Source organism: Pangasianodon hypophthalmus, chromosome 17 (assembly GCF_027358585.1).
Source record: "Pangasianodon hypophthalmus isolate fPanHyp1 chromosome 17, fPanHyp1.pri, whole genome shotgun sequence".
Taxonomy (NCBI): Eukaryota; Metazoa; Chordata; class Actinopteri; order Siluriformes; family Pangasiidae; genus Pangasianodon; species Pangasianodon hypophthalmus.
The window spans coordinates 19,963,051-19,988,050 of NC_069726.1; the positions used below are offsets into that span (position 1 = coordinate 19,963,051).

Sequence of the window (25,000 nt, forward strand, 5' to 3'; positions counted from 1 at the left end):
TTAAAAAATGTGTGTAGTTGTTGGTATGGAGAAGTTTCTTCTGAGGAGATGTTTATTTAACATTTATTTTTTGGAAGGAGTCTCCAGTGTCAGTGCTTTGTAGCTGTCAGAGGTAAAGCTGTAATTTTATGCTTTCCATGGGAACGTCTTCAGGACAGGACTTTGCAGTTTCTTGGTAACATGGTTTCTATTTTTGGGTTCAGTAACTTAAGGAGGGAAAAAAAAAGGAGGCTGGTGAGCGAGTGATATCAGGAACGTATTTTGCAGACATTCCACGACATTTAACATAACTTTAGCTTTTAGTAAAAGCAGAATAAAACATGAAGGATATATCTGAACTAACATCAAGGGTCAATTGGTGAACCCTAGTGCAGTTCAATTACAATGAGAACCGGATTTATCCCTGATACTGAAAGACGCATCTAATAAATGGATAAAATACATTTCCATACATACTCAGCAATGTGTTTTTTTTCTGCTTAGAAATTTTTTTGACCAAACAGAATATCAGACCAAACAGAAAACGAACCAGAAGAGTCCATTTCACAATGATTTGAAGTCTGCAAACAGAATAATACATCAGTCATGACTTTTACTAACCCAAAGTTACGCAGCTAAACATTGTGAAATACAGGCTGAATGTTTTTTCCTCTCATGAAAAGAATGGATGTATTATGAATATAAAATATACATAAAGTAATATGCTGCAAAGGTACACAGCAGGGGGGAAAAAAAGTCAACCCCAGTGTGACATTTAGATCAAATCAATAATCAAGTGAAGGTAAATGAAGCAGCCTGTGATGTGTGTCTCCATCACGGAGAGTCACCACTGTGAGAAAAGCAGCTGTATTCATTTCCCTTCTCTCTTTTCATGCTTCTCGTTTACCTGAAATAATGAAGCAGAACGGTGCTTTCCTGCGCAAAAAGGCCCGGTTGTGATGATTAATGTGCTTCTCACTTCACACGCGATTCTCTGCAGCAACCCGTCACTCCTCTCGGCCTGCACAACCAACAGCTCTCATCGAAATGCTAATGTATGTATTGTGTGATTCTAATTAAAGCAGGTTCACAATAAGCCTGTTCTTTCCTTATTACGCAAGCAGACGACTCTATACGCAACATTTTGCGTAAATTTTGCTCAACATTTTTGCATTATTAAAATTACATGTAAGCATATGATTACACTAATGATGTAAGTGGGAAGACGGGCACCGAGGAATGAAGATGCAGCAATAATGTAAAACTGTTCATTAAAAATAAAACGTCTTAAAATGAAATCCAAGGTCTAATTGCAAAATTAAAATATAAAAGCTTGCAGAGATGATGTCTTTAATTCTTTACCCATGAGTGGAGTAAATAGTAAACTAATGGTATTAACAACAGTTTAAAAAAAAGAGAGAGAGAGGAAATAAAAATTAGAATTTCAGTCCTTCCTCATGTAGTACTTGCGAGGTAAGAGGTAAGAAATCGTCATTGATTCCATGACCGGGGTGCAATTTTGTCCCACTGGTATTACATTTACAAATACGTATGTAAAGTGAAAAACATATTTTTAGAAAACAACATTTTACCTGTCCTAGTCCACTATAGCTGCAATTTACCTTCAAATATAATCATTTAACTGCTTCAAAAATCTTAATATTTTTTGCATTAATGCGTGAATCATCTTTTAGTCATCAATTATAGTTCATGAAAAATGTTAATTTTAGTTCATTCACTCAATTCTGTTACCTGAAAACATTCACCCCTATGAGTTACTTGGAATATTCTCAAAATAAGAAAAGTCACCTGTTCAACAGGAAGCTGTATCATGCAAGTTTCCTAAAGAACACAGGAAGAAGAAAAGTAAGTCCTCTCATATCTTTTCATTAATATGAATGACATTGTGATGTTGACTGATGAGGGCACTCTCAAAGTACAACCCTATTACCCAATTTATAGACTGAAAATAAATTATTAATTTAAAAAATATTCAAGTAAAATCATTTGAATGTCCCTAATGTCCTTATGCCGTGATTATTTGCTAATAATATGCTAAAAAAAAAAAAAAAAAAAAAAAATTCAGCATTGTTATTTTCAATCCTGTTAGACAAAAAAAGAAGATATAGGTTTAACACATTTTTTAACTGGTTTAAATTTCATTTTAAGAGCTACAAGAGCTAAGTGGTACCCAACTGTGGAAGCACCCAGTTCATTTTGGTCCCATAACTAAATTCAGTGGCCATTTTATTATATCCACTTACATATGTCGACTTAGGGCTGGTTTTTGAGTATCTGTACTTTATTTGAGTTTCTTTCACCCAATACTTTTAAGTTTCACACATTATATTTCATAGGAAAATCACTACTTTGCAATCTATGGCCTCTGTGTCCATTTTCAAAGCATTTTTAAATGTGAATCTTTAAATTGTAGTTAATTTTCTGGCTTTTTTTCAAGGTCTCTGTCATACAGATAGCTGATCAAGTCATTAGGCGTTAATTTAACCTTCAGAAAATGTTGGTTATTCATTCAAGCATGCCATACATGCCAAGATATGCCTCTAGTCGATTCTCTGAAAGTCTGAATTCTTCACAAACTCCTTTTACTCCAAGAAGCACAAGCACAAATCGACTTTTTCTCCTCAGGGAATTACAGAATGCATCCATATTTGCATTCATTTCTATACATCATAAGGACTTATAGATAAAGCGTAAAGCTGAAGTTTAACTGTCGCTCTTATTGGAAGAAAAAAAAAAACATAAGTAGCTGTACATCAGAGTCTCGGGAGTCGCAATGCAATTTCTCTTATCGTCTAAAGGAGAAAAACCCTATAGTTCTGCAGCAGAGGAAGAAAATACCTCACTCTCTTCTGTGAATCATTCATGTGGAATCAGCAGAGAAATGTTCTGTTCATCCCTCTGGCCTACTGAATCATCAACCTGTCATCTTGGGGACAAATAGTTCTAGCAAGAGCTGATATCATCAGATATTAAAAGGCAATGCAATATTTGTCAATTACAGTTCTGCAAGTACAAAAACGTATGTTTTTATTGCAGTGTGGACGAGCATACTAACAGAGTGAGGTGTTATTTGTTAGAAGTCAAATCAGCAGCTTTGGCAGAAGTTAGCAGCAACTAGTTGCTGTAAAACCTAACATCCAAAGAAATACAGCCCTCCATAGCAAAGGCACCTGAACTCTAGTGCAGGAGACGTAGCTTTCTGAATTGACAGGCAACGTGATTGACAGGCTTCAAGATTCAATATTTATTCGTCACATACACAGTTATATACAGTATATAAAACTTGCAGTGAAATGAAAACCTGGGTTACTCGTCTTTCGACTGTGCATTTAAATAACTAAGAACACAGTCAAAGTGGAGCAACCAGGATGGCGTCCGGACAGATTGGCACCATCTTGGATTATCGCCATTCCTTGTCGTGATTGGTTGTATATCCTCATCATTGTATTTTCCCCTGAGTACATAGCCTGATGTGCTGCAGAAACCTGAGTTTCTGCCCTGAGAAAAATTGTATTAAAGCTGCAGCAATCTGAGCAGAACCTCTATTTAATATTACAAAAAGTCTTAACTTGGGGTCCTGAGTGGTACAACAGGAAACGTCTCCAGGTTACGTATGTAACCATGGTTCCCCGAGGGAACGAGACGCTGCGTCACGAAACGCTATGCGAACGCCACCGCGTGACCGCACTCTGAATCACGTGTCTAATCCGTCCAATGGATGGGCTAGATGTCACGGGCGGGGTGACGTAGCGAACCGGAACCATAAAAGCCCGAGCGGCGAGCCCCGCGTTAGCTTACTGGAAAATGAAGCAAGCGCCACAGGGACGCTGGAAGTGACGCAGCGTCTCGTTCCCTCGGGGAACCATGGTTACATACGTAACCTGGAGACGTTCCCCTTCAGGAACTCGAGCTGCGTCACGAAACGCTATGGGAACGAGTATACCCACGCCGCCAGACTTACAAGTCCCTGCCTCCAAGAGGAGGCAAGCCTAAGGCACAAGGACAGAGGAGCCGGGAGTTGCTCGTGTATCCCAGTCACAAAACTTGGCAAAGGTAAGGGGCGTGGACCATCCTGCCGCATTGCAGATGTCCTGTAAGGACACACCTGCCAGAAAGGCCTTAGAGGCTGCCACCGCTCGGGTAGAGTGAGCCTTGACCCCCAGGGGACTGGGGAGACCAGAGGACTCGAAAGCCAGAGAAATGGATTCTACAATCCACCGGCTGAGGGTCTGCTTAGAAGCAGGAAAACCCCTCTTAGGGGGACCAAAGCACACAAGCAATTGGTCCGCCTTTCTCCACAGGGCAGTTCTGTGGACGTACGCGTCCAATGCTCGCACTGGACACGTACAATTGAGCTTCCGATGGTCGGGCTCCCTGAAGGGAGGAGGACAGAAAGCCTGCAGCACGACCAGCCATGGTGCCGAGGAGGGGACTTTCGGTACGTACCCCGCTCGGGGGTACAAGAACGCTTTGGCCAACCCAGGCGCAAAGTCTAAATAGGAAGGGGCCACAGAGAGGGCCTGAAGATCCCCCACTCTCCTAAGAGAGGAAATTGCCAAGAGAAAGGCAGTTTTTAACGTCAGATGATGGTCCGAAATCTCCTCAATGGGCTCAAAGGGGGGTTTGCAGAGAGCCTCTAAAACCACGGCCAGGTCCCACGAGGGGACCCGAGATCGAGCTGGAGGTCTGATCCTCAACGCACCGCGGAGGAAACGTGTCACCCAGGGGTGTCTGCCCACTGATCCCTCCTGATCGGAATCTCCCATGGGGAGCCGTCTAGGAGGGAAATCATGTCCGAGAACCATACTCGGCCCGGCCAGAACGGGGCTACTAACAGTAGGCGAATTCCGTCCCGGCGCACTCTCTCCAGAACTCCCGGGTGCAGAGCGACCGGAGGAAAGGCGTACAGACGCAGCCTCAGCCACCGCTGTACCGTGGCATCCAGTCCAAGAAGAGCTGGATGAGTCAGAGAGAACCAAAGGGGACAGTGCGACGTCTCCTGCCTGGGCCCTGCCGAACATACGCCATATGAGCTCCACCACCTCGGGGTGGAGTCTCCATTCTCCAGGCACCGGCCCCTGCCTCGACAGGGCGTCCGCTCCCACGTTGAGATAACCAGGGATGTAGGCTGCTCTCAATGAGAGGAGCTTCCCTTGGGACCACACAAGGATCTGGCGTGCCAGCCTGTAAAGGGGGCGCGAACGCAGACCTCCCTGGCGGTTGATGTAAGAGACCACCGTCGTGTTGTCGGTGCGCACCAACACGTGGCGGCCTCTTAGGTCTGGGAGAAAGTGTTTCAGAGCCAGAAACACGGCGAGCATCTCCAGGCAGTTGATGTGCCAAGTGAGATGGCGGCCGCTCCACAGACCACGGGCAGGACGGCCACTCATGACCGCTCCCCATCTCGGCGTTTAGTCTTAACCCCAGTTCCTTCATATGGGCGAGAACGACATCTCGATGCCGAGCCGCCATCTGCTCTGAATGAGCTAAAATCAACCAGTCGTCGATGTAATTCAGTGTGTGGATGCCCTGGAGTCGCATAGGAGCCCCACGAGCTAGAGAGGGACGGGGGAGGAACCGCTGGAACACCGCCGCCTGACCACGGGCCTGCTGGTATCTCTCGAACGACGGAATCTACAGCGTCGCCAAACAGGCCCGAAGGAGTAAGCGGGGCGTCCATGAGCACGACCCTGTCCTTCTCTTTCATATCGGACAGGGTCAGCCAGAGATGCCTCTCCGCCGCCACCAGGACTGCCATAGACTGACCGATAGCACGGGCGGTCTCCTTGGTGGCGCGGAGGGACAGATCAGCGGGCCGCCTGAGCTCCGCTACCTGCTCAGACGTCATCTCCCCGTGCTCATCCAGCTCTTTAAGCAGGTCGGCCTGGTACGCCTGTAACACCGCCATGGTGTGCAGACACGCACCAGCCTGACCTGCTGCCGTGTACGCCTTGCCTACCAGCGCTGAGGTGGTCCGCAGCGGCTTGGTAGGCAACGCGGGAGCCTTCAGGGACGATGCAGCAGCAGGGGACAGATAGCTAGCTAGCGTCTGTTCAACCCTGGGCATCGCCCTGTAACCGGAGTAGTCCAGCCCTGCCACATTAGCATAATGGGAGGAAGAGGGACTGAACAACCAGGCTGAAAAGGGCCTATTCCAGGACCTCGACACCTCAGTGTGGAGGTCTGGAAAAAAGGGCAGGCTCCGGGGCAGAGGTGGCGGCCTACTGCGCAAAAAGCGCTCATCTAGCTTGGAGCACTGAGGCTCAGGCCGTGTCTCAGCGGGCCAGTCAATGCTCAGCTTAGCGACTGCCCGCGTAACCACCTCGAGCAGCTCCTCGTATTGAGGAGACTGCGGCTCTGGGTTGACGCTCTCCACATTGACCTCCTCGGAGGACGATAGGCGGAGCGCCGAGCCCGCTCCCCGGGGGGAAGAAACCGCAGAGCGTGCTTCCGAACCCAGGGAGGGGACAGTGGACCTGGAGGGTGAGGAAGGAGAAAGGGACGGGCCCGTCTCCATTCCCTCCGCCAGGTCCATCTGCGAGCCCCATGAGCGCAACCACCGCTCTGCCTCGGCAGAAGCGCGGCCGGCACCGCGAGGCACGCTAGTGAGCGCTCCCTCCTCAAAGAGAGCCCAACGGGAGTCGAGAGTACGCAGTGGTAAACGCTCACAATATGCGCAGCCGCCTCCCTCGAGAGCCGACTGAGCGTGCTCCGCTCCCAAACAGGCAATGCACAGACTGTGTGTATCCCCGCCCATAATATATCGCGGACAGGGAGGAACACACAGCCTGAAGCGCTGCCCGCTCTCGCCCTTAGACTTGTCTTTGGCTTTTGGCATGCCGCCGACAAAACACAAAATAGACAGACAATAGAGAAACGATAGACATAGAGCGCTTGCTGAAAACAGGAAGCTAACGCGGGGCTCGCCGCTCGGGCTTTTATGCTTCCGGGTCGCTACGTCACCCCGCCCGTGACGTCTCGCCCATCCATTGGACGGATTAGACACGTGATTCAGAGCACAGTCACGCGGGGGCGTTCCCATAGCGTTTCGTGACGCAGCTCGAGTTCCTGAAGGGGAACTCTATTGTTTGGCCTATCATCTGGAGATAGAGAGCAAAACTGGCTATGCTCTCTGTCCTACTGTCTCTCAATCAGAGAGACATTTGCCAATTGTGGGAGCCTGTGAGCTCATTATCATGGAAGACAGTAGATATTGCTTTCCTCTGAGTGTGTGACGCTGTCCTGTGACACAGCATGAGCAGCAGTTAGAAAACATGCCGTAGTTGGCTAACATGTGTCCCTGAGACCTGCTAGCCTTCACCCTCCCACATTGGTAGCTGAGAGCAAGCTAGTGGGTGGGAACTCACAAATGAACAAACTGGGGAGAAAACAGTCTATGGTCGACCCATCTTAGCAACGTTTAAGATCCCTTTAGCAACTTTATTTCAAAAAAGAACCTTCGCAGCAAATCTGGCACCTTTTTGAGCCCATATTAGTGACCATCCTGCAATTACAATCTATTATTTTCTATTCTGATAAGTATATTTAGAAAATCCTCCTCCATTTAACACATTTTGATATGCAAATGATCATGATTCAATTAGTATGCAAATGAGTCTATGACATCATCTGATAACTTCTAGAGACTTCTTGACCACACATTAGCTACTTTCCTCTGAGAGTTATGGCTTTGGGGGTTCTAACTGAGTATCCCATTTTTTGGGTTTTGTTCATGTGTGGTTGGTGTGGTTTTGCAACAAAATGGCTGAGCAGTGTTTAAAAAGATTTGCAGCGGGATTAAAATTGTAGCTTAGATTCCTTTTCATATTCCTTTAACATGACAACCAACAATATTTGTGCTCATGCTTGTTTTGGTTTCTGTTCTAGCCCTATCTTTGCTCTGTCCTTTCATTGGTTTGTTGCCCGATCGTGTTCACCTGTTTCATGTTTGTTTTTGTCTACTTATACTCTGTGGTGGCAGTGTATTGTTGCCTTGTTTTTCACATTTTTCTTCATTTCATAAGGATTTTCCCTGGGTTACTCTGCCTGCCTGTGTTTGACCCCTATAATAAATACCCCTATATATATATACGTTACCATTTGACCAAAATATCTTATGTCACAATGAAAATGAACAGGATGTTTGGATAGAATTGAATATAATATGAGAATTATTATCAGAACAGCTCCTCTAAAACAGAAAAACAAAAACACTATAAAATGAGCATAAAGCTCCAGTGTGAGTTATTGTCAGTGTGTAAACACAGCTCAGATGAACTCATGTGCGTGAGCATTGAGTGCTTCCTCTGTAATCAGCTGCACAGAACTCATGGCTCAAGGTAGCAATCAACAATCTTGGCAACATGTTAAATGGAGAGACAGAGATACAAAAACGCACTAAATGAGTGCTATTGGGGAAGATCAAGCCTTCAGATTCGAGAGCAAAATGAAAATGATTGCACTCATTAATGCTCTAATAGTGAAGCTTCAGTGAAATGAACTGTTTCAGAGCTTAATGCGTATCATTATCGAGTGAAGATGCCTAATTATGTCATAGACGTGATAGGGGATATGAGAGGATCCTATATATGTTTTATTTATTGTGTGTGTTGCAGTGTGCCAACCAGACTATTCATATACTGTATATATGGTAGTGTAAACAGCAGATATGATCTGATATCGGATTAAATCTGTTATCAGATTAAACACCTTCATATTAGTCCCATTATAGGGCTATCTAGTGTATGGATACTGTTAATTCCATATTGTACCATATTTTATTACCATATTGATAAGAGCCTGCATAGGTGCACTTTATGAGCATATGAAATACCCAAGGGATGGACCTGTTACTGAACTTTACCCTTTCAAAATGGCCGAAGAATGGACAATATCATTAGGCTTTATTTTCTATATACATTATGTACATACAGTATGCATTAAGTGCGAAATTTAATAGTGTCCTTACATACAAAGAATTTATAAATTCACAAGTGGGAAATAGGATCCAACAAACACTGCATTAAATGGTGATTTTTATGATTTCCCTGCACAACTGGCAAATGTCTGTTTGATAAAATGACCTTTTTCCATCACTCTATTTCTGACCAATGAATGAAATAGTTTTGTAAGTATATTTTCAGTCCTACATGCCCCTCTGCTAATATTTTTTCCTTCTTGGTTTTTTTTTATCTGCAGTCAGAAATCAAGCCAACCCAAATACCAAACAAACCAAAAGTTTTAATTTTAGTCTGATCTGGATTTGGAAAACAGACCAATAGGTGTAAAATCACACTTACAAAGGTGTGTGGCTAAATATTTCCATTTAGAACCCGTATACAGAACATGCTTATACTTCTGACTTTTTTTCCCATTATTGCTGTCACTCTGAGCAACATAAACTGCACAGAGTGAAAGTGAAGGCACATGTTGCAATTAGAAAAGTAAAGTGCTGTCAGGTTTTGCATCAATCCCCCGTGGAGAGCCAGAGCCGTCATTTGCACAGAGCTCGAATTTCATTAAGCCTGAGCAATAATTAAGCCTCAAACTCTTCTGATGTTTGCTTGAAAACTAGCAGATATTTCCAGGCACTTAAGAAAATTGGAATGCTGGAAAATGAAATCAAACATCATAGGGGTTTCACTAACTTTTTATCTCATCTAGCAGAGAGAAATTATGAGGAAAAAAAACAGACATCCACGCTGTATTGGTGAAACATTCCAGCATACTGATATTACAGCCGAGGAACTCTAATTATTGAACAGTACACTGCTCATTCAAAAATGTGGCTTTATCTCAAACACTAGTCTTGTTTGTGTTCAGCCATTCTATGAAACATCCCAAGAAGCTTTAACACAGAATGATAGTCCTTATTTTTATGTTTGAGTGTTCACAGAGTGTTATTCTCGGTTGAAAAAGGACTCTATCTATTACCCATAATGCACTGTGACCTAGGAGTTGCATGATTATTCATTTTTATGAGTTGACCAGTAGTTCCAAAGCAAAAACTGACATCACTGTGGCAGTATTGATGACATCGAGTTTACTTATGTGTGCTTTGTTTGTCCTTTCAGAAAAGAGAGAACATCGTGAACCAGAGAGAGGGGGGGACAGAGCTAGCGAAGGTTGCACACGCACACACACACACACATATACATACATACATACATACATACACACACACACACATACATACATACCAGAGCATGAATTGTTGTTGATGAACTTGAGTGAGGTGAAAGTCCCGAAATACTGAGAAGGTGTTTTTTTTTTTTTTTTGTCGGTTTTTCTGATGAATGTTGAAAGTGCACTGAAAAGTGCTAGTTGAAAAAAATGTCTCCTTCCCACCCACCTTCAAACACGCCGGGTCTACAATCACAATTTTATTAATGCAGTTAAATGATGAACAACAGCAAGGATTGCGACAAACCGCAATTTATAGGGCTATAAATGACATTTCCTGCATCAATGCTTTTTAAGGTTGTAGATAACAAAAATTTAAAGAAATCATCAGTACAATAAATGTGCAAAATAATTAATCTGTGTGTCATATTACATTATTTAAGATAATGCACTTGTGTGGATGTGCTGATGGCTTAGCTGAAATCGTTGACTCTGGAACTGAGAGCGCGCAGCAAAGAAGCTCATGTCCTCTTTATAGCTCAATGAGAAGTCTTCCTAGATGGAGGATGCTGTGTATACAGCAGTGTCCGGGAGGTTTTTCCAGGCTGATAATGACCATTTTCAACTCTGGCCTATCCCAAAAAGCAAGTCTAGATCAGACTCTAAACTAACTTTGCATGCAACGCTGAAGGCTATAAACTAGCTGAATAGAATTGGATAGTATTGAGAATTTACTATGCCAAGATGATTTTATTTCAATTTTATTTTGTTTTAAAGGACAACAAAAATAACTGTGAGAGGAATTTATTCAGATACAGACAGGAGAAAAACACCTCAGGCACACCTTTCCACCTTCAAAGTGATAAAGTGATAACATTCCATTAAAACAAAAGAAAATTAAAAAATGTGAAGGTGACTGTAGAATTGGCTTCATCAAGTCTGAAATATTTTCAGGCTAATAAAGTGCATTAGCTGCTTTCTTTACTGTCTGCCTCTCTGTTTTTTCCCTCGCTTCATACCAGCTTTTTTGGCAGATTAGCAAAGCAAGTTAACTATAATAGCTACATAAACTCACCAGAGGCACCAACAATCTCTGCTATTTCCTTTCAAACTTTATTTTTTTCTTTGTAATGCCACTACACAGATTTTAATGCAAGTAAATAAATGACTGGATAAGATGAAACCATGGTTATAAGTTTTTCTTCCAAACAGTAAATGGGAACTAAAGTTGGAAGTATGATAGGAATGTAGACAGTAACGTTGTTTGTGGGAGACTGAAAAAAAAAAAAACGTTGGAACGCACACGTCATAGGATTGGTGGAAGGAATCAAGCCAAGCATTTCGATTTGTTGCTTTACTGCGTCATACACACATCTCCATTCGAATGTTACTGAAATCACAACTCCACACACATTCACTCCTCATCGATTCATTCTCAAGACGGATCAGTTGCGTCATCTTTTTTTCCTTTAATTGCCCGAGTGTAAGCTGTGAAATGAAGCACAAATTAAACACACTCACAAAAATGATTCCATTTGCAGCCAGAAACAAAATGCCCTGAGCAGCGACCTGAACAAGACATCCTTCTAATTGCTAGTTTAGAGCAGTGTATAGTGTGAGATTTCCAAATTTGTGTGTTTTTCGAAGATGTACTCCCACTTACACCTGTTTTCCATGCAGAGTGTTACACAGATGGATGGTCTGCAGTAACTGGGGCAGAAAAATTACCTTAAGCAATGTGTTTAAATACTCCGTCTTTAAATCCACCTTCATCTCACACACTCATTCTGCCCAAACTAAGATTTTTTTCTCCCTGTTTCTGTGAGGTTAGACATGTCCCTGTCTTACTGCCTGAACAATTAGTGTCTGCACTCTATCACACCTTTCTCGACCTCACTACTCCACTTTCCAATAGTTATCATCATCATCATCATCATCATCACGTCGAGGGCTGTTCCCTTAGTTTATCAACTGAAGTGAAGCAGGATGCTGCCAAGTTTGTATGACATCTGGTTGGAAAACAGTGCTGAAATTGTAACATAATTGCTAGAATGTGAAAATTATGAACATTTTGGCTCCCAAGTACTGATGCTGTGAGGGAGGGGTGTCATACTCCCTCTCCCCTATCAATCACAACGACACTAACCAATCATGGGCGTCTGTGAGCTCATGCATATGGAAAGCCGCCCGCTGATGTTGCATGAGCAGCGGTTCGAAAAGGTGCAGTCACCTGGCTTCATGTGCCTTGGAGGGAGCAAGTGATGTCCTTCACCCTCCCTGGTTGGTAGCTGTCGTTTGATAGGGAAGAGCTGCCTGGTGGGTGGGAATTGGCCATGACTAAAATTAGGGAGAAATTTGGAGGGAAAAAAATTCTGAACATCTTCTGGCCATTAATCTGGCCATTCCAGCTCTGCTTAAAGGTAAACTCCACCCTGAAACACATTACATACACTCACCATCCACTTTATTAGGAACCCCCACATTCAGCCAATCAGCCAATCATGTGGCAGCAGAGCAATGCAAAAACATCATGCAGATACAGGTCAAGAGCTTCAGTTAATGTTCACATCAAACATCAGGTTGAAGAAAAAGTGTAATCTCTGTTTATTTTTGATCGTGGTATGGTTGTTGGTATCACATGGGCTGGTTAGAGTATTTATAGGATTTTTTCCTTTAAGTGACATAGTAGACTAGTCACAGGGATGCTAATATTAAAATACTAGGCCACGCCCATTATAACCGTTCTCATTTAGTTCAGCAAGCTCAGCTCATGTTGGAGCGGCATTCTATCACGTTCCTGTCTTCTTTTATTCATTCAATAATTACTGGAGGTTTAATAAAGCACAAGATCATACAAACATTTTTAATATTGTACATTATATTTTCTAAAACACACACACACACAGACACAGTAGGTCTAAATGAAATGGCTACTCTGTAACACCCTGAGCTTATCTTGAGCCATGTTCCTTGGGAGTCGTTGTAAAATGTATTCACTCCAGCCATAGCACTAAATTACAATACCATATTAACATGGAGATGAGCTAATGAAAGAAATTACTCGAGTTTCATTACCCATGGACATTTATGAGCGGACAGAGATTAACTTTACAGTGTTAGAGGGGAATACAGAGTGCCACAGAGGATAACACAAAGTCAGGTCAAAGAGTCGAAGTCCACTAGCAAGAACTATTATATCATCTGGTATCAAAGCTAGCATGTCAACTCAATGCTACATCCTTGTTCCCTTCCTTAGATATTACACGATACTTCCAGGCTGGATGTCCTCATTTTAGTGAATTGACTAGCTTGGCTAGCTAGCTAATGTCTAAAAGCTACTGCAAGATTGGTAAAATGAATCCTAGCTAAGCTTACTACTAGCACAGTGGTATATTTTGGTAGATGGCTAGCTTAGCTAAACCTGCTAATATATTAAAGTGTATAATTCAAATAATTGCTTCATGGCAAGCAGTACATTGAAATAAAGAAGTGAAAAGAAAGGTGGTGATGCACGTTTGCGATTGGCTGAACAACTTTAACATAATCTCCGCCCTTGTTGACCCAGCATTGTTAAGTTGCATGCTTTATTTGTTATGTATGCACAGATGATTTGAAATAAAGATGAAGACCCTACAGTCTGCCTCTCATCTGTTCCATATTAGAGTCTAGTAACTGATTATCTTGATCACAATTTATATAACAGCGCTGAATATGAATTCTCAATTGGACAGAAGGTGTTGGGTAAATTTTACAGTTGTATCATCAATAGATTTATCAAGCGCCGTAGCTGTTATTGACACCGACAAACACAGTCACCTCCAAAACTACAGAGCTGCATCAGCAAGAGCCTAACAAGCCTGTAATGTGTCATTATATATGCAACTGTTCTAATCTATTCATCATCACCTGTCAACACACTACTTCGAACTGCATCACAGCTTTTGTGAGATGTGTCAGAATCCCTCTCTAGCCAAAAACAACTCTGTTTATTATTGTGATTGTTATGGGGAGAAAAAAGAAACCCATGCACATTCATGAGAATGATGGAGAGAGAGAGAGAAGTGGAAACACACACATACCCAGAGAGAGAGAAAGAAAGAGAGAGAGAGAGATTTTTGACTGGGCAGAAAATTGAACATTGCTGATGAGAGTGATGAACGGATGGTTGGATGGTTGGATGGACCTTGATGCATTATGTAAAACTAAACCCGGTAGTAATGCGGGAGTCAAAACCAGAGTATACTTACACAAAGAAAACACTCAGAGTTGCACAGAAAAATGGCAAAGCATTGCAGAGATATCAAATAGAAGAACCATATAAATACACTGAGATAATGAGATAGAAACAGGAAACAAGTACTCAGTAATCGGATGAGAGTGAACGTTGTAACGTCCAGCATGGGTGGGGTGTGATGTGGAGCCGTAGTGGGTTCTGGGTTGGTTCTGGGTTCTGAAAATTGGCTATTTGAACCTAATGAATGTAAGATTTTGGAATTTCACCATGTCTGGTAAAAAAAAAAAAAAAAAGAATGCAGTTGGAAGCTACTTGTGGAAGAACATTTTATAACATTTATTGTGCTTGCACTGCTCGTAACCATGTAACTCAGGGGTCTTCAATCTTATCCTCAAAGAACCTGTGTGACTGCAGGCTTTCATTACAGCCAAATTGGAGCCACACTTGATAGTTGATGGAAGACTAAGGTGGACTGATTACATGAGTGAAATCAGGTGTGGCTCCTCGTTGGTTAGAATGAAAGCCTGCAGCCACACCGGCCCTTTGTGAATAAGATTGAAGACCCCTGGTGTAAATTAATCTCATGGCCAAGAAATTTGGATGGAATTTAATGATGTCCCAAACTGCATAATGTGCACTAAGTAGTATATTTACATAATAATGACACCAATAGTGTAGTGACTTACTGTTAAGTATGATATTATACAGTTTCTGATGTGTATGTATTCCCTTTTCTTTCTTTTGCTTGAGGTTAAAAATACACAGATGGCCTGAATGGACTCACTTTTTGCTGGAGAGAACTGAGTTTAAAATACAAAAACAGCCACTAGTCACTGTTAGTCATTAGTTGTGTTAGTCATCAACTGCGAGTTAATGAGTTCTCTCTCTCTCCTGATTGGCTGTGGCTCCTTCCATCACCATGTAGTCAGACTTCTTATTTGCCTGAATTTGGGACCTGATGCCATTTCATGTATTGTATCTAAGCTACAGTATGCTATACCATGATGTTACTCAGAAGTAATTTTTTATTTTATTTTATAGTATAATTATAGATATGTATACCATAGTTAATAACAATAATAATTGCCAAATACAATTCCTTAATGCAAACTGTAGACATGTGCCTCCAAAACAAGCTAATTAACCAAAAATAAGAACTTGCTGTGCAAAAGATGTTATTTCCTGTCAGCTTGTTAGTCTGATTCTGCAAAGGTCAGCTACCTCTTGTTACTTGTTAAACCATCATTGCTTTATGTAGGCTTAAAAGCAGCATCTTTTCAAGTTTTACTATCACACTGTGGATAATGTTTCTATAAAAACACAGCTAACGAAACAATTTGGGTGACTGTTGGCACCTAATAGTGAATTTTTACCAAGAACGTAATGTAATGTAATCTAAATCTGAGTGTTAATTCTTCTGTTTATATGCTTATCAATAATGAGGAGCTAACGATAAATGACTTCTTGGCTTACAGTTGTCATCCTTAATTTGTTCCTCAGTATATTTACCACTTACCACTCTCATACTTCATCTTTGTCTCTACATTTTGTTTCCTCTTTCTTGTTACACTTTACAGTACTATCCACACGTGTAATTAAAATAAGTCACAAAAATCATGGACATGCTAAAAGATGAAAATGTTCCTTTACTTATTAGCACATTTTATATTTGGCATATTTGTGGCATTATCTGAACTTTCAGAGCCACCGTTACTGTTCAGGGATCTAGGTAAAATCTGTAGTGTAACATTTCAGACTATACACCAGACAAACTTGGTCTAGGCACTAGACAGGATAGCGATCAAGAAGATCTAGAAGTCTGAGGCAACGTTTCACAAAAACACAGAGACACAAGTGGGTATATCATGACAAACCAATCAAGAGTGAAACAAAAAAAGACTTGAACATGATTGAGACACAGTTGGTAAATAAACCAATGACAAGGCAGAGGCAGAGACAAGATTGAAAGTAAACAAAAGAACACGGAGAGAGACCAAATTACAAAAACACATGCTCCGTGCATGGAAGGGAATTCATTACAAGCAGGAGACCACTGGATATTAAAGTGTATGTCCCCCCACAAATCATCTCCCATCTCACCAAACCTTTTTCCAACAGCACAAATGACTCAGCGACTGATTTTTCTTTAAATCAGTAATGCTTTATTGTAGGGTCAGTTTATCCTGTTTAAGCAGCACTGCACAGGTTTGTGTATGTTGTGATGAGTTTTAATCCTTGATAATTATTTTCCAATAACGTAACATGTAACACTTGGGTCCATACTGGTTAATGTATATGTACACGTTCGGAAATTATATGCAATGATGCATCCGTTAGTCACGTGCGTTGGAAATCTGTAAAATAAATAGATTATGTATGAACATAAATAAACAAACTAACAAACCATCAATCATTAGATTAAATAAACAGGTCCCATATGACTATACACTATATCACTATTGTGTTTCAGAGAGTGTTTAACACACTGTGAAACCATATAATCAAAGTACAGTATGATCATTCAAAGTGCTCATGAAATGGCCTGAGAGCTGTGCTTAGGTAACTAAAATGCAGGATGCTCCACAACCACAACTGCAGAAAAAAGCCACGTTTAAGGCAGAGTAATAATTAATCTTTCTTTACCACTGACAGCTCCTTGGTGTAGCATAACCAGGCCTATTTCAATAGCAAGATAATGCATAGCTAGTTTTTGAACATTTGAACATTTTCAAATTTTGGATTATTTTCAATCTAGCACATTCGTAAGATGGTTGTGTGGCCTTCATGCATGAAACTTAGTTAATCGACCTGACATCATAAATATTTAACATATAATATATTTAATAATATTATTAATTATAGCCATATTTATGATGATAGGACAGACCGGGTTATATCAAATATGTTTATAATAACTTATTATAAAAGTTGTATAAGTTTTCCCTGGTTCTTAGTCCAGAGGTTGTCAAAGTGAGTAAGTCATTTTAACTTATATTTTATACGGAAATTTCAGGAATAAAAAGCTCAACGTCTTCAATAAATACAGTCATGGGAAAAAGAAAGTACACCCTCCTTCAATTTTATGTTTTTTATTTATCAGGGCCTAAATAGCCAACGTTAGAAACATTAGAAAACATTTATTTATTTTTTACTTAAGTTATTGTTGCTAAAGGTGCTTCTACACGTTACTGAATTATAGGGTGTACTTATTTTTTCCCACCTGCTTTCTGAATGTTAGTTTACTTGAAAAATGACTATATATTGAAATCTATTGTGTTTTTTTTTTTTGTCCCCTGAAGTCATTTGTTTGTGTATAGAAGTTGCTGAGGACCACACGAAACTGAACGGAACTGAAGGAGGGTGCACTTTCTTTTTTCCATGACTGTTGCTACAATATTACTGCACATATTTAAATTATGAGCCTAATATCTGAATATTTGGATTATATCCAGTTATTATTTTGATTGTTATTGGTTAAGGGGTCCCTAGATGCAAAATATTTAATATCCCCTGCCTTAGGCATCCATGTTTCATGTTTCCTTTGAGTTCCACTGGTTTTATTTAGACTGGTTTCTGCAGCTGACCCCTGTCTGCCCGTCTGTGTTTGCGTACTGGATTTCCCGCATGATCCTGTTTGCTCATGTTAGAGGTTGGTGGATTGTTCTTGACTACGTCGAGCGGATTTGTGATTTTGAATTGTTTGCTAATAAATGCCAAGCTTGTGTTTGTAGCTCTGAGTCCGAGCATTAGAGTGGCTCTCAGAGCGGAAGCTCAGGGATTTGTACACGACCTTACTAAATAACACAAAAACAAAACTGCGTCTCCTCCTGTCACTCTAATGATGGAGGTTCATGCATTCATATATTATGCCTGTATTATGTTTGCTGCTGTGTTTGTTACCCATCACAGCAGTCCATGGAGAAGCTGTTGCATTGGCACTTTTCGCATACGCTATTCCTCCAGGTGGATCCGACCCTGTGCCATGTTTTATCCGTTTTATCAATACAGTAATTCACACCTAGTGCAGAGAGAATCATATATCAATAGACAACAACACAATAATCAATAGACATGGGTATATCTGTGTGTATATTGTGTGTGTGTGTGTGTGTGTGTACCTAATCTCAATCTCTCTGTCCAGCAGGCAGCATGGATCAGAGGAACAAGTGCAAACAGGACAAAACCCCCAAACCCTGACCTCTTCAGCATGGACTTCAAAACAAAAAAGCAAATGTGCAAATGTATTAGATAAATAACTCTCTGGTTCTTTTGAAAGTAACTTCAGTGCTATTTACTCTTTATTATTTCAACTTAATTCACTATTTAATGTTTTAGAAAAGACCATGCCATTCTGGATAGTAGATGTAAAATAATACATGTTAAAGTGTTTTGAACTTTAAAAAACTTTCAAAGTCTGTTCATCTATATTCTTCAAATTACCAATTAGTAGAGGAGAAAATATCACAATCTGGAATTATAAAACATACACTATAAGGCCAAAAAAAGACATTTTAGGATGTTTAAATTTATTCTGAACCAGTGAAGAACCAATACAAGAAATGCAAATGAAATGTATGTTTAGAAGCATTAGGAGGACAAATAGCAAGAAAATAAATTTAGGAATAATTTCTTGGAAGGTGTTTAGGAAGGAAAACTCACCATTGTTCCCAACAAGTACAGATATTCAGATGTTTCAAAATCTACAGTGAGCAACAAATACCTCATTATAAGTGTATCAGAAAGGGGGCTGGGGCACTGACCATAAAAATGTCATTATAATTTCTTATACTTTATGTGTAACACCAGGGCAGCCAGGTTGATGCAATAGGTAAAGTCCAGAGTTCCAGACACTGGGCCTCAATTATCAATATTTCAGTATTTTGTTACAGCTTAAACTGAAATAAAAATTCCTGTAAGATGTACAAAAATGTATCTCATGCTGACTTTCTTCATGCTCACATGTGTGTGTATTGATAAATCACCTATAACTAAGCATGTTCACATCACAGTCGATTTACATTTAAGGATGCCTACAAAACTCCATAAAAGGCAAAGCTCACAGCTGAAAATGACAAAATGACAAAAATGACAAAAAATAAATGACAACTTCTGTAAAAGAGACAAAATGACAACTACTGTGAAATTTGGGGTGTGCTACATCTTTCAGTACTCTTTTTATAGGGTGCTATTACTTTTGTCTTAACTAAATGCATAGTCTTTTTTTGTCTTAATCTGTTGACTTATTTTGGATTGCATCCTTTCAAGTCATTAATAAGATTTTTTTTTTCAATTAAATTTGACGTGCAATTGAAATAAATAAACTATTTAATCTTGATGATGTAATCTCTATATAAATTTCCAGTAACTAAACAATTGTACAATTTGAAGCTGATCAAATTAAGGTAACATTGTAGAGTCTCTTTATATGTAAATTTACACAGGAGCACTTGTAGGATTAGGAACATTTTTCCAAACTCAAACACATTTCTTGTTGTTGTAAATCATTTACGACCAAGATTATTAGATTAGGTTTTCATACCCATTCAGCTGTGTCCTGGGTGGATATTAGTTACACAGTTTAATAAAATAAAATAAAATATGAATAGATAGATACTGTAGATAGATAGATAGATAGATAGACAGATAGATAGATAGTTATTTTATTATGTTTTTAATTAATTAAGTTTAATTAAGTTTAATTTATATAGCACATTTCTCATATACAAGGTCACTTCACAATTTTGGAAAATAAAATGAAAAAAGATAAAAGAAAGAAAACAAGCAGACTGTTGACATGATCGAATTTCAGTTGCGTAACTGATCACAGTCCAACTGATGGCTGATGTGGCACACACAGCTCACATTATCAGAACATTATTCAGTTACAACAGTGAAACCAGTAGGAAAGGCATGTTTTTACAACAATGAGGAACAGCTCCTGAGAGTTTAAGTGGTTAAAAGTGTATATTACAATCATACCGTTGAAACTTAGGCCTTAAATATCTGGTCAATGTTGAGTATAATTGCTCTTCTGCAACTTTTTAAACACACATTCACTTGCTGATGCTGCCGTTTGACTTTTTTCCCTGTAAAATATGTTCGGTCTTAGTGTTTCAGAAACATAACTCTATAGAATTGTTGTTATTTTCATAATTAATCCACCCACTCAGAGTTCACTGACCTTGAGTAAGGAAATTCCAGCTGTTCAGATATAACACTCGATATGTCATTCAACTCCAGAGAGGGTAAAAGCACCTGAATTCTTTACTCAAGTAAAAGTACAACTACTTAATATCTTATTTTAATAAGTGCTCTGGTAAAAGTATGAAAGTATTTTACTTTAAGTACAAGAAAGTTTCAAAAAAGAAAAAGACTCCACTGCTAATTAAACTGATTGTAGTTACTTATGGTAAGTTAGTGTTCCTTTGCAAGCCTCTGTTTTTCTCTCTCTTAAAGGTTATAAGCAAAAAAAAAAACCTGCAGAGATATATATATATATATATATACAGTATGTGTGTGTGTGTGTGTGTATAAACTTTTTTAAAGAAAAAAAGTACAAAGATGGTCAAAATTTTAAAGATTAAGTATAAAATTTTAACATCACATTAGTTGCTTCTATTCAGTTTGTAATAAATAAAAAAATAAAAAAAAATTTTTAATCAATATTATATTCTCATATTCCACAGTCCTACTGCAATGTATAACATTCTCTGTCCAGAAAACTTACTGACACTGGACTCTCCTTCCATGCCAATGTTAAATAAACATCATCTTACAGAGCAACAACAATAGCAACAATTACACGTGTATTTTAAATCCGTTGGAGTGTCTGCATGTGTCTGGAGTGTCCACGGGTAAGTTGTTACTAAGCAATCTATAATATATTAGAACAAGCACGTTAATATCAGCCTGTTATTTGTCTTGCAGCTGCAACTACTGTCAGAGCTGCTGATATAGAAAATGAATCAGCACCTTTTGACCAGAATGGAGAATTCGCCAGTCAGAGTGTAAGGGGACGTTATCAAGCGCATGTTGTGAAGTCCTGCTTTTCTGGATTTGGCTCAGATTTGTTCTCTGGGTTAATTTTCTGGGACGTGTTTTGGACTCTCTGTTTTTAGGTGCCTTTTCTTGAAGTGTACCTTTGCATTAGAGTGTTTACTGTCAGTGGGTGTGATGATCATAACTCTAACCCACTTTCTTTCCTATTTAAAGCCAATCATCTGCTTTAGGTCATTGATTTCAACACATCAGAGCGTCCCACCTTGAAAAATGGTGAGTTCATTGTCTAATATTATTCCCAAAATGATGTTATTATCTGTGTTATTTCGCATAGGTTTCATTAAGATTACCTGCAATGCACTGGAACTGTTTATCTTTTCAGAATAACCATGGTTTATATAGAATATCCTGTGGATTTTTACAGACATTACTAATGATAAATGTCAGGTAAAGAAATTACCCATTGGCATAATTATAGGGGACCAGATACCGTGTTGCATGCACTCCCATTTACTCAGTTATACTCAGTTCATTTATTCACAGACATTATTTTATGTACAAGGGTGAGTCAAATGACAACTTTTTTTTTTTTTTCATTGCTTATTGCAAATAGGTGTCACAAAAGGGGCTTTTTTACTTTTGCAACTACAAATTTATGTCACAATTTTAAGGTTGAAATATGAATCAGCTTCATATTATATATTATACTGTATATACATTATATGTATGTATATATGTATGTATGTATGTATGTATATATGTGTGTGTCTGTGTGTGTGTACTGTATGTACATATATGTGTATGTATACACAATAATATTAGGAAACATTTCAGCAATTATAATGAATTATTTAGTAAGAGCAGTGAAAAGTTTTACAGCCAGCGAGGATGAATACTTATGCACTTAAGTTTTAATTAAAAAAAAAATAAGTTCACATTTTTATTTTTAAATAATTTGGGAAAATATATAGATTGTACCCTCTGCTTCAATATATACTAACAACATATAATCCTGTTTAAGTCTATGTCATTTCCAGTTGTAACACAACAAATTGTGGAAAGGGTCAGTGAGGTGAGTACTTGCAATGTGCTGTAATGAGAGCGAGAAATGTAGGTTTGTAGGTTTTGACCTGTAGGTGGATTGTGGGTGTTTAGTACGATCTAATTTCTGTGTGAAATTTAATAGTTTGTTCCATGAAAATTAAAAGGCAAAGAAATCAGAAATGTGTTCAAGTTCTCCTAAAGGAGTAGAGTGATAGAGCGATGTTTGTCTGCTCAAATTGTTTATTTGCTTTTTGCTTCCAAAGTCTGTGCTGAAGAGGTCAGTGTTCGTGGGTTTTTTCCTGCTTGCTCTCGTCGCTGTGAGCCATGCAGCCTGCTGGCAATGGAAAATCAAAGAAGGTAGATGTTCACACACACACACACACACACACACACACACACTATACTTGGGAGGACTTTTGATTGACAGAAACTTTTTCACGCCTAGTTTTTGGAGAAAAGGTTAAAGGCTTTTAAAATCCAAATATTTTTACAAGACATTTGTAGCATCAGACCAGAGACTAGCTACAGCGACAGGACTAGAGATATTAGCTAACAAAAGGAAGAATTTTCACAGATTTTTTTAGATTTCTCATTTTCATTAGCCCTCTCTGGTCTGATTAGAAAAGTGACAACTGGGCTCATTAAAAAACTAAATAAAATCTGACAATGAAAATTGAATATTTAAACACAAGTGAACAGAGAAGCATGAGTTTATTCAAAAGGTCCATGTCCAATTCAGATCTGATGTCTCATCTGTTTAGAGTCCATGGCGATAGTGAAAAATGGTAATGTGAAGTGCTAGTAGGAAAGAAGCATAGCCACTTCGAGTAGAAATGAACTCTTCAGTCATGATTGAACATTTTCCAGGTCACTGTTGTCTCAATTCAGTCATGACTTCACTTATCCAGGCCTTTGTAATCAAGGAATTTTCAAATAGCTGGACCTTTAGAATTATGCCAAATACTCCTGTGCTAGGAAATTGATAGTTATAAAGGCAGTGTTATAATAATGCACATGACCTAGTAGCAGCCCTTTCTTGTGTATTTGCGGGATTAGGCCTGTGTCTGTGTTTCACAGTAACAGCCACTGCCATGTTGTCATACAACACAATTATTCCTTTATCTGTTTATATTTTACTATGAAGTTGGATATTAACACTATTTTAGGTGCGACTCATTGTCAGGACCGCGTGGATAAGACGTGGCACCCGGTTGGATCCAGCTGGACAAACAGCGAGTGTGCACAGTGCTACTGCAGATCCGATTACGCTTCATGCTGTCATGGGTAAATATACAACATAACAAAACACTCTTAAATGCAAAATATGTAATATGTACTTCCATGCCGGTAATGCTCAAGCTAACACTTACAGAACAAAGTGTGGAGTTTATTAGCAAGCAATAAATTTTTTTTTTTTTTTTTTTTTTTTTTTACAGCTGGTGTCAATCATGCTCACTCTTCTAAGCAAAAATATTCATAGTGTACAGGAATATGTGTCACTATATTACATATACTATATACTGCATACATACAGTAGCTGAGGCAAAAGTATACACCCCCATAGTTTGAATAGTGTAAAGAAAAATGTACCTCTATTTTGTAATATATCTTCATATAATAAAAAATGTTAAAAATGAGACATGAGTGTATCCTGCAACAAGACAAAACATACATGCCTTTTTTCATGGAGGTTGTACCTTACACGTAACCACAAATGGGTAAAACGTACAACGTGTCATTCTTTAATGAATAAAAAAAATATTTTTGGCAAATTGCTGTCGTATAAGAAGAATAGAACTACTTCTGAACATGTTCTTATAGGAAAACAATTAACTTTGGGGTGGTTACAGTAACACCGCTTTGGGTTAGGATGCATCACACTACCACATCGTTTATTACATTCCTATAACAGCGAGTGTTGTATTCCTTACTTATCAGGTTGAAACAAACGAACCTGAAGAAAGTAGTGTTACTACATTTTTCTGATAAGAACGATCCTCTTGACAATGTATATTATAATTAAGACAAATTTATTATACTATTCCATCCTTTTTCCAAAATGTCTCTAAGATGCAAGAGTGATGTTCCTAATACATATATGACCTCACCTATTTAGTATGTGCTAATGTTTTATTTGTTTTACAGATGGCCAACGTCCGTGTCTGGAGGATGCATCATTGAATATGATTATAAAACCTGTAAATATGAAATAATTAATCTTGAACATCCAAGTCTTTCATGTGGCGCTGCTGGAAAGTGATTGTGAAGATGAACTGAATTACAGTTTATCATAGAATCAGGAGACCTGAAGCACAAAAAAATAACAGGTTTAGTGAGACTGGAGATGACCTTGTGGAATAAAATTTGAATACCATCCGAGGCCAGCGAAATGTATAAACTGTTTAAGTATGAAATTGATCAGTGATCAAATCATATGAATTTTAAATCCAATTACTTTCACAATCAGAATCTGTGCATACATTCATTTTGACTAGCACTAAATTCTTCTTCTCACCTTTTGTTCCATGAAGCCATTTGGAAGATGATTTGCAAAGACAAATAAATAAATCACTTAATGAACACTCAGCTAACATGTTAATA

The 25,000-nt window shown here is 39.3% G+C and overlaps 2 protein-coding genes across 2 annotated transcripts; one reads left to right on the top strand and one right to left on the bottom strand.

Moving 5' to 3' along the window:
- Nucleotides 1-16,500: 16,500 nt before the first annotated feature.
- On the bottom strand, nucleotides 16,501-19,144 carry LOC113544179 (beta-microseminoprotein). The gene is made up of 4 exons (XM_026942852.3): nucleotides 19,016-19,144; nucleotides 18,475-18,568; nucleotides 18,257-18,374; nucleotides 16,501-16,710 (listed from the first exon to the last, which is right to left on the bottom strand). Exons 1-4 carry the CDS (start codon nucleotides 19,079-19,081, stop codon nucleotides 16,599-16,601), a joined length of 390 nt encoding a protein of 129 aa, XP_026798653.3. The 5' UTR covers nucleotides 19,082-19,144; the 3' UTR covers nucleotides 16,501-16,598.
- Nucleotides 19,145-21,480: 2,336 nt separating this feature from the next.
- LOC113543969 (small serum protein 2) lies at nucleotides 21,481-24,985 on the top strand. The gene is made up of 4 exons (XM_026942526.3): nucleotides 21,481-21,628; nucleotides 22,663-22,756; nucleotides 23,566-23,683; nucleotides 24,545-24,985. The coding sequence occupies exons 1-4, from the start codon at nucleotides 21,626-21,628 to the stop codon at nucleotides 24,657-24,659; spliced, it is 330 nt and encodes a 109-aa protein (XP_026798327.1). The 5' UTR covers nucleotides 21,481-21,625; the 3' UTR covers nucleotides 24,660-24,985.
- Nucleotides 24,986-25,000: the final 15 nt, after the last annotated feature.

Coding starts and splice junctions, on each gene's coding strand:
- LOC113544179 (XM_026942852.3), bottom strand. CDS start 19,081: ATGAGGTATTTGTTGCTCACTGTAGATTTTGAAACATCTGAATATCTG. Junction 18,569..19,015: donor TGTACTTGTTGGGAACAATG/GTGAGTTTTCCT, acceptor TTTGTTTTGAAG/TCCATGCTGAAGAGGTCAGG. Junction 18,375..18,474: donor GACAGAGAGATTGAGATTAG/GTACACACACAC, acceptor TCTCTGCACTAG/GTGTGAATTACTGTATTGAT.
- LOC113543969 (XM_026942526.3), top strand. Junction 22,757..23,565: donor GCAATGGAAAATCAAAGAAG/GTAGATGTTCAC, acceptor ACACTATTTTAG/GTGCGACTCATTGTCAGGAC. Junction 23,684..24,544: donor TACGCTTCATGCTGTCATGG/GTAAATATACAA, acceptor TTTGTTTTACAG/ATGGCCAACGTCCGTGTCTG.